This window comes from Pteropus alecto, unplaced genomic scaffold (genome assembly GCF_000325575.1).
Source record: "Pteropus alecto unplaced genomic scaffold, ASM32557v1 scaffold94, whole genome shotgun sequence".
NCBI classification, from domain to species: Eukaryota; Metazoa; Chordata; class Mammalia; order Chiroptera; family Pteropodidae; genus Pteropus; species Pteropus alecto.
Window position 1 is genome coordinate 4,023,170 of NW_006437736.1, and position 10,467 is coordinate 4,033,636.

General features: G+C 44.7%; 1 protein-coding gene across 1 annotated transcript in view; it reads right to left on the reverse strand.

Annotated features, from left to right (window-relative positions):
- RFX4 (regulatory factor X4) overlaps positions 1–10,467 on the reverse strand; it is a 120,881-nt gene that overhangs the window by 85,598 nt on the left and 24,816 nt on the right. Inside the window, 1 exon segment of the mRNA XM_006914517.1 lies at positions 734–857. Within this exon segment, the coding sequence (XP_006914579.1) occupies positions 734–857 (124 nt within the window).

Consider the following 10,467-nt stretch of genomic DNA (forward strand, 5'->3'; position numbering starts at 1 on the left):
TAAAAACTATACAGCGGAAAGAGAGGCGAACGAAAGGAGAAAGAATTTCGATGTACTGACTCGGATTAAATTGGGTCTTTTGGAGGTGTAAAAATCTGGATTTTGATCTATCACATAAACAAAAGATCAGTCTTAAAGTGCTCCGACAGCTTTCCTTGGCCTGTTAAATATGAATGATCAGCGACGACAATTTTTTGTAGACACAGCCCTAAGTGTGGAATATATTTTTAGCATAAGGTGGACAGAGGACAGTCAGGCCTACAGGGACACGACAGACACCCCCACTCCCAGCAGGACTCCCAGACATCTAAGCCAACGATGCCAGGCCGTTTCCTAGCTTCTCTAAGGGCTTTCGCATTAGGAAGACAGGCAGTCTGCCTGTCCTAGGCTCACTGACACACACGTAACACGCTTGTGAGTTCAATATTTGCCTCTCAGAGGAAAGAAGTTACTTTCTGCCAATTAAGGACTGAGGAAATTCAAGTTAGACATTCGCTTTTTCCTTTATAACCTGTCTGAACTGTTCGAGGTTTTTAACACGTTGGTTTTGTTTTGGTGTTCCTTTGTTAACAAGTGTTTGAACTTTTTACAGTGAAGTATTCTAGAAAAGTTTCCAAATGTTTACTTTGGTAATTGAAAAAAAACAACAACAACAAGTAACACGATTAAAAACCGTGCATAAATTACTTAAAGGCGGGAAAATAAGGAATACGCTTGTTCAGGCTGGACTCACCTTTCCAAAGCTGGCAGCGTTGACGGGCTGAGTGTCGTTCTTCTCGCAGAAATCCAGGTAATGCATGTAGAGGGCACTTCGAGGAATGCAGACCCCTTCTGCAATCTCATAGTTCTCCTCCAGCCTGGGGAAATAAATGTCTAATGAGTAACCTCAGCAAGAGGGCATGTTCTTTCTAGACTTCCTTCAGAGCTGGGCGGACTTCGGTAATAACTCTCTCCCCACAGCTGGGGAAGGCGAGGCCCAGGAGGACAAAGCGACACGCCCCAAGGTCATGATGGAGTGAGCAGGTTGGCAGGATCAGACTCCTGGTCCCTGTCGGTATGATCTGAGGTCACTTTTTCAGCCCAAATTCTCAGTCCCTCTCCCCTGTGCTGTCATTGGCCTCGCTACATTCTGGATGGATTGTGTTCCCCCAAACTCCAAAAATAATACGGCGTCTTACGGGTGCCCCGCTCAGCCAAGCTTTGAACTGCGTGCTCCTTCATGTAACCATTTCGAACAGGTGTCAAAATCTTGGAGAGCTTCCTGGCTAACAATAGCAGTGATGGGGGTGGCCTGGGAAAGCAAACGCCCCAGAAGAGGTTGCCAGCTGGACAGTCACTAACCTGCTGATTGAAGGGAGGTTTCCTCCCCACAGTGGGGAACCGAACCTCCCGGTCTCTTTAGGATTGCCATCTCTGCTGTGCTAGGATTATGCGATTCTCTACCGATGACCTTCTTAATGAGAATAGGTTAGGGGTTCAGGGTAAGGAAGTTCTACTTGGGTTTAAATCCCAGCCTTATCACTGCTGGCTTGGTGACCTTGGGCAAGTTACTTAACCTCAGGCCTCAGTTTCCCTTGGAGGTGATGACTGTAACTGCCCCATAAGGTTGTTGTGGTGATCGGATATAATGTGTGACATGTGCCAGCAGGCTGAGTACTTAGTAAATGCTGGACCTCATTATCATATATTTTTCCTCTCCACAAAACATTTCTGGGCTCCTATATGTCTAGAATGTGTAACAGATACTGGGTAAAAGTAAAAGTAAACTAGATAGAGTTTATCTTTTTTTCCCCTCTTTAACCCAAACACCACCAGAATGTAGGCATCCAAAAGACCTCTGCCTATTTTGTCACAGACACACGAGAAGGTTAAACATGTCTTCTAAATGAACTACTGGGACATATGACAATTTGGGGATTCTGTTTGGGCTCTGATGCCTTCAGAGCCTGGGGCACACACTGTCCAAAAAACTCACCGACAGAAAATATTTCTCCTTTGATCGTGAATTGGATTTTAGGAAACGACCCAAAGTAATTTGGAACCAAATCTGAGGGGTAAAGTGACTGGAACAACCCTTTCCTCCCAAACATTTTTTTTTTTTTTTTTTTGCGGGGGGAGGCGGGGGTGGAGAAAAATAAGGCATGATTCTAGAGCTATGAAATAAGTGTCCCTGAGTGGCTTCTAACTTCCCCTGAGGGCACTGGCCAAGGAAGTGGTCCAGCGCTGTCGTAACCGAAGTGGAATGAGGACGCGGCCTCCTGAGGAGCCCACTTGAAAGGGCAGCGGTCATTTGGCTCATCCCGACATGCGGTCGAAAGAAAACCAGTTCGATCGTTCGCATTCACGCCCCACAGTTGGATACAACCCTAGAGATGCTCAGATCGACGCAAAGGCCGGGTCCCAAACGGTCCCAGGTCACCTCATCCACCGCCCTCCCTCTTCTGGGAAGGGGAACATTGAGTAACTCTTGACATTTTTAGAAGTGTTTTAAGAAATACTTGATGCAATCGGTTCTAGGCAAATTAATTCCTTGAGGCCGGGCTGGTGTCTGAGTCACTTCTGCACCCTCAAAGTCCAGTGTATTCCTTAGTACACGGCAGGTACTCAATAAATGCCTGATGAATACATTGTTTCAGTCATCTGTTCATTCAACAAATAGTTATTGCTCTCTTACCACCTGCCAGGTGCTGCGGATACCACAGTGGACAAGAGGGACCTTGCTTGCACATGGAGAACAGATGAATGGTGGACGGATGGATAAAGACACAGGTAATCTTTACTTTCACAAATATTTATTGGGTGCCAGGCAGCATTCCAAACATTAAGGAAATGGGAGTGAATAAAAACAAAGGTCCTGTCCTGAAAAGGCTGCCACTCTAGTATACGTGTCCCCAGCATCGCAACTCGGAACGCTGAATGTGTTCCCTGGAGGGAAATGGTTTCACACAGAGATTAGGTTTCACAGGACTGTCCTAAGCGTCAGGTCTGGCGTGAATGGGAATCAGCCTTCTAGCTTAGCCTGGATCCCTAAATGCCATCCGCAGTATTGTTTCTCCATAAAAGTGAGTAGAGAGGTCTAAATAAGCATCCACACAAACCTGTAGGGGCCATCTGAACAAGGCAGCTTTCACAGACTGGGGTCGCACAGACATGCTTTGTTGAGCCTGAACAGTGTTGGCCCAACTTTTAAAATTCAGGACATTTCACATTAGGATCTGGATTTCTGGCTTCTTGTGAAAAGGCTGAGATCTGGCAACACTGGGCCCATCTTCCCGTATGACAACAATTGCCAGAGCTACATGTGCCCCCTCGCATTGGCCAGAGTCCTCACTCCGCCCTATTTTTCTTACACCCAGTCTCTTTTCTGTTCCTTGTCTGGCTCCTGTAGGCTCTTGTGTTGACATAAGCCAGGATCTATGCCCTATTTTCCAGTCTAATCAGGGAAGAGTAATGCACAGAACTAAGAATATTTAAGTACTACAAACTGCTGACCATAGATAGGTGCAGTCGAAGGTGAGAAAACAGAGATTAGTCTCATGAGAGCAGATGACTCAGGGTCCGTGGATGAATTGGGACGGCCACTTTGTAACAACGACAACGGCCAACATCTGTCGAGCTCTCACCAGGTGCCAGGCACTAGGTATCTCATTCCGTCTCATTGGATCCTCACGATAACCCTATGAGGCAGGTATGATACTCATGTTTCAGATGAGGAAACCGAGGCTCTCAGAGTGGAACCCATTTGCCCATGGCCATGCAGCCAGCTAGTAAATGGGAGAGTTTGTCTCACTCAGTCCCACTGTAGTAATCTCCACAGGAGAGGGACAGGACCCCCAGCGAGGATTAGAGACAAATGTGGCATGTGCTTTGGATGATGAAGACACTGGTCTAAGTGGAGACGGGGCCTCGTAGAGGACTATCTAAAAGGAAAGAACGATGCGGGAGGGGGCGTAGAGCATATTTAAATGCCCACTGGAGAATATGGCCTGGCAGAAGAGTTTAGCGACCCCTGAAGTTGAAGAGTGAGCTACGAAAGTGTTTAATTTTCGGAAGGCAACAGCATGATACTCAGAGAACTGAAAAAATAAAGGCTCGGAGGCTGGAAGACCCTCGTGTTTCTGGGATGCTGTAGGAATAATAACGATGCCACCAATAACGACAGTAACTAACATTAATTTAAAACTTAAGATGCTCTATTTGCCAGCAATGGATTGAGTACAAAAGAATATTTTTTAAAAATCCGAGTTTCATAGGTTTCATCTTAGACTAGTGAGAGTTCCATTAAGCAATTGCCTTAAAGAGCTTTGACTGCAGTTCTTCGGACTGCTGTGGAACATTTTCCAGGTTAAAGCAGACACGTGAACAATTTGGGCAGCCAGAACTGGGTGCGTGACAAGCTGCGAGGCGGGGGAGAGTATCCCTTTTTGCTTATCTTTGCTAATACTTCCTAAAATTAATTTTGGCCAGAAAAACCCAGGGGCACATTTAACAAACATGTATTTCAAACCATTCAGAATTCATCTTATAAAAGGCAAATGATCCTGTAAAATGATAGGGAGACAGTTAAGTTTTTTTTTTGTTTTGTTTTTTGTTTTTTTTTAAGGATGAGAGTGGCATGATCAAATTAATTCTCTGGAAAGGTCACTCTGGCACCTCTATAGTGGGTGGACTAGTGAAGCCTGGCACATAGTGGCTGAATAATTAGTATTTGTTGAATGAACAAATGAATGAACGAAATGAGACCAGTTAGGAGCAATTAAAATAGTCCAGGCAAGAAATGATGATGGAGCATGAATTGAAGGGCTGGCCATGAGGGCAGAGCTTATAATATCGGGGTGTAGATCTCCGGTCTCCCGATGTGAGAAGGGTAGGAGCAACCCAGGCAAGTTCTCGGGTTCCTAACTGGGTTGAACGGGGACTCAAACATTAATCTCCAAGATTAAAAGACACCAAAGTGAGTTCTAGGGGTAAATAACGCTTCCAAATGTGGTGTGGAAGAGCCCAGGCTCCCAGGTAAATTCCTGGCTCCCCCACTCATTAGTTACACGAGCCCCCTGTGCCTCAGTTTCTATTTGCCGTACTTGTGGCTTGTTTGCTCATTCAATCTGTCCAAGAGATCGGGGTTACAGTACAAGATCAAAGTTAAAATACGTTTCATTAAATGGACCTATAGCAGCGACAAACTGTTTGAATTGAATGGGTGTAAGTCACAGATCACGCAGACTGAGCTAATGAAGCCGTTACCTGCCAAAGGTCAGCTGCCTTCTAAATAACTACTTTTCTACCCATGTTTTTGTTCCTCTTACCAGAGCTGCTTCACCTTAAGGTATCAAGGTGGCTTATGACTATGAAGCATTGTAATAAGCGCCGGGGACGAACAGATGTAATTGGCCTTAGGGGCAACCTTGATGCTCGATGAGTTTCTACAGGAATATAGTATCATGACACCTTTCCCCAAACCACATCACAAAATCCAGAGGGCCCGTGGGTGTGCTCAAGTTGCTAATTGGAATGTCCACTTCCCTGACCAAGGCACGGCAGAGAGAAAGGCAGTTAATTACTTCTCTTCATATCTGACAAAATTTCCCCTTTTCCTCCTCACTTTTAGAGGACATCATTAGCCTGACATGGTGAACAATACTCCATTATACCTGGATATTTTTAATGATCACAAAGAAATTCTCCACTTCTTCCATTTTCTGATGTTCTATTCAAAGACTCGATCATATTTGAATTGAGCCTATCCTATTATGGAGAGATAATGAACTCGGTCTACTGGCCAACATGAGTCATTATCTGCAGTGTACATTTTTAAAAGATCGCCTCACAAGGTTTCGGCATGCAGCATCCAAGGGCGCAAGGAGGAAGCTTTGTATTAGCACTTTATAATGAAGAGCAAATGTTTCAGACCCAGAATAATTATTCCCCCCATTCTCATTTTAAACCTGGTTTCTTATATGTACACATGGGCTTTCTGTTCAAAGTCTCCACTTCTCGGGTCCTTGCACACATGTCTAAAACAGAAAAATTTTTTTCTTCTATTTTACCAAAAGGCTACAGGATTTTTTTAAAAAAACTTTGCTGAACAGAATAACTTGTTACTGAGGTTGTCAGAGACACCATTTGCTACCCCAAACCCATCCCTCTCCATCTTCTCCTTCCATCTGTTCCCTGTCTCTACGTTACAGGTAGGGCTACAAAGGACGTCTTCATCTGTGCCTCCTGGCACTCCAGCGGGAGTGTTTCTCCATGTCGCTAGCAAGAAGCAGAATTGCTGGATGCACATATGATGATGTTCTTAGGATTACAAAATTGCCCACTCGAATAGCTTTGCCATTTTTAAAAACGTCTTAACCACAGCACAAAATCCCCCCTTTTTTAAAGTAGGAACCTAGCTCCACAACACAGCACCTCGCTCTGAGACATTTACACTCTCGTGTTGTTCCGCTCACCTATCCTTTCTCCATCTGTGGCCGAGGGTCCTGGCAGGACACGATCGCACCTTGACATTATCCAGCACCTCTGGTTGCTTTCAGAGCTAAAAATGTTCAGCTTCCCTTTCTGGAACTCACATTATGAAAGTAAATAATGTTATGTCACCATTGAAAAAGGGCTCAAGTCAGAAATGGCTGCAGAACATCAGGTATTGGTTACACCCCATGGGTCTGGTCTAGGAGCCATGACCTCGTCTAAAATTTCAGTGGACTTCTTTGGAACAGTACTAAGCCCAGTCGTCTACCTCTGGCCTCCAAGAACATTTAAAAGAGAAACACTAATTTACTTTGTTCCATATTAATTTGGAATATTGAAAACCCATCAACCACCCAAGGCCTCATTTCTATATTTTTTTTTTTCCTAAAGAAAAGAAAATGCCGCCAAGAAAGTGACAATTTGGTCTTCTACCCTCTTCCTTTGGCGAAGGGCCTCGTTACCTCTGTAAATTGCTGCAGAGGAAAGTGGGTCCACCCTGACAGCACATGAGGTGCCGGGAGTGACACAGACAAGGGAGGTGTGTGAGAGGGTGGGGCCGAGCAGGGGGACATGTGCTGGCAGCAAGTAGGCCAGGATGGGGGAACAGGCTGCTTTCCATTCCAAAATCCTCTGCATGAATAGAGGTTATTGTGCGGCCAAGATTCCAGCAGCGCTCACCATCCCCAGCGGGTTGGGCTTCACTAACCCTCGTGACCGAGGATGCTGGAGAGTGTTTGGCAGAAGGCGTTTGACAATATTTGCCTGTTTTCTGCTGGGAGCTGCCTCCGGATCACGTGGCCTTGATTATTTTAGGCTGCTTGGCAGCTGTATTATTTGTTCTTAGAGCCGGGATGGTCTCTAAGGCAGTGGGAAGGCTCAGGGCAAGGTGAGGGGAAGGTGGTGAAGCAAATGGCTCCTAATCCAATTCCAAAAACAAGCCACATGTCCCAGGAGAGCTCAGCACTGTCAGGCAGTGCCTGCCTCGGTGGTGAGGCCAGTGTCCTTTCCTCAACATCCTGAGGGGCTGCACATGGCCACTGGAGAGAGGGGACAACGTGAAGGGTGTAAGTGCCTCAGAGAATGAGATGCCATATTGTGGAGTTAGGTTCCTATTTTTTTTTTTTTTTAATCACTAAACTGCCGGTAGAGACATAAAATTGTAAAGCCATTGGAGTGGGCGAGTTTGCAATCCACTAACATGCACCTAGCACTTCCACTCACTGATACCCATCCAGGAGAAACACTTCAGCAGGTATGCAAGGGGGACATAGGAAGATGTTCTTTGGGGCCCTACCTGTGATGGCGAAGATGAGATTTGGACACAACAAGAGAGAAACAGCGAAATAAATTCTGCTGCTGTCTTACGTGGATCACTGCGTAGCAGCTACAGCGGGCTGGTTCTTTATGGACTAATGTGGGTTTAGCTTCGGGACATTTCACCGAGAAGGAAAGCAAATGGATTGTTATCATGTGCCACGCTGTATGACAACATTTTTAGTGCTGTATGTCTGCATTCTTTTTAAAAAGGAGAAAGTACTAAATAAAAAGTCAGAGTTCAGAAACTCTTATCAGTGCATATGTGTATAAATGCATAGGCAAGGGACAGCACATAGTCACCAGAACATACGTACGTGTACACACACAAACACACACAGAGTTCTCACTGGTATCAGAGTTGTTTTAGAGGAAGAAGCAAAGAATTACATGAAGGAAAGAATTCAGCCTTATCTGTAATGTTTTTGTTTTTTATAAGGAGATGTATTGTGTAAATAAAAATGTGTATTCATTCCATTTATTTGTACCTTGCCTTTTCCTAAAAAGCTAACAAAATTTTAAAGAGGGAGAAAATTAAACAAAGGAAAGAGATTGAAAAGTATGTAAACGTTAAATTTAGCTCTGAACTCCCTGGCGGCCAGAGCAAAGAAGGACCTATTATAAATTATGTCACTTTCTCTCTAAAATGGAGAGTACATCCAGTTCCTTTTGAGAGATAGTTTTGCTTTTTTTGTTTGTTTGTTTTTTACTAGAACTATAGCCTAAAAGAATTTACTCATGTGGAATTTTATATAAGTCACATGTCCTCCACCATCGTTTTAAGTATGACTGCTCCTATTTAAGTTTAAAGAAATGTCCTACTTTTCTTCCCTGCTGTTTAAAGACCCTCTCTCCCCATCACTCCTCGCCCACCTCATCTGTATTGCTCTTGACCTTGCTTGCCATGCTCCAACCACATAGGCTGCTTTCTGTAGTCCTTGAACAAGCTCAGCCTGCTCCCACCCTGGAGAGAGTAATGGATGCTGTGGTGTGTGTCCAGGTCACCCTTCAAGACTGAGGTTGGTTCCTGGGGGGTAGTCCTCAGCAGAACGTACCCTCCCTGGGGGCAGCCTACATCTGGTGATGGACAAGGTGGGGGAAGAAAGGCCTGTATCCATTGCCTTATTTCTAGTCATCTCTGGAGGGCCATCTCAGCTTCAGAACCTGCTGCGTGAATGTGGAAGCCTCATCCGCCCCTATTCTTGGTCTAGCTTATCCATCACTGCATTCCCAGAGCCTAGAACAGACCTAGTAAATAGGAGGTGCTCAGCAAACATTTTTTTTACTTAGTTAATGACTGAAATTCTATCTTAAAAATAAATGGAATTGAAGGACAATTTGATGTTTGAACAACTTGATGCCTCTGGATAAGACTATAGTTAACATATTTTCAAATCTGATTTGGCCTCGAAAGCTGATATATCATAAAAAAAAGAATTCATTGTGTAACTTTGTAAATTGGAGGATTAAATTTCTTCTGAAATGATCTATGTGATCCTTTATTTAGAAAAACAGATATTTTGTATAGAATTAGGTATAGTAGAACAACCGACTGCATATGTCAGGGAGAGAGGCTCTGCTCCACATGTTCTTGTAGGACTCAGAAGGACAGGATATGCTGAGCTGGCGATGGCTGGTAATGTTTACTGAGCACCTGCTCTACGCCACACACCATTCGAGCCCTTCGTACACATTTGCTCATTTCCTCTTCGTGACCGCCCTGTGAGGTAGACACCACTGCTACCCTCACTTTATAGGTCAGTCAAGTGAGGCACAGAGAGGTTAAAGACCTCGCTCGAGGTTACGCAGCTGGAAAGCAGCAGGGCTGGGAGTTCATTCCTGGCAGTCTGACTTAAGAGACTGCACTGTCTACAGCCTCACTGTTGCCAGGCAGATGTCAGAGAATCATTGAAAAACAGGCAATGAACAAGGTGATTTTCTTCCAGTCCCTTTCAAATTTTTTATTGTGAAATGTACAACATGTTCAGGTTATTAACTCAAACTCCTTAATGTTGATGCCTCATTTGATGGCCTGGCATTATGGGAATTTGTGTGGCCATAATTTGGGGGGAAGTGTGCAAGGGGAGATTTGACCAGGGAAGTAGAGTAGATTTTTAAATAAAACAAAAAGCAGCAAATGCAATGAGATGAAGAATGTAGGGACAGACAGATGGAAACAGGCCAAAGGGCTGGAAATGGAGCTCCTGAAAACCACCTTTGCTATCCTTGAAGCAAAATGAGTTGGCTGTTGAGACTCTTATTAGACAAGATTGAGTTACACTCCTGAATAATTTCTCCCAGTGCTGTTTCCCTCTCACCTGTGGCTGGATTAGGCTAGAGAATCTAATATGATTTGCTCAGTAAAGCCCATCTGCTTCCTTTTCTGATCTGTTCTCTCTCTTCCACTTTTCCACATTTTCCTCTTCCTTTCTTCCAAAGCATGGGCTTTCCAGTTAAAGAGACCCAGCCAGGTTCCTGCCTCTGCAGCTTCCTGGCTGTGTGTTCGTGTATTCGGGCAAAAGACTTGACCGTCTAAGCCTTACTTTCCTCATCTGTAAAATGGGCACAGCCATGCCAGCTTCCCAGAACTGCGAGGATGAAATGAGGCATGCGTGCAAAGTGCCTAGCGGGGAGGGTAGCGCAGAACCGATTTGAGTCTCCTTCCCCTCCCCACTTCTCTTT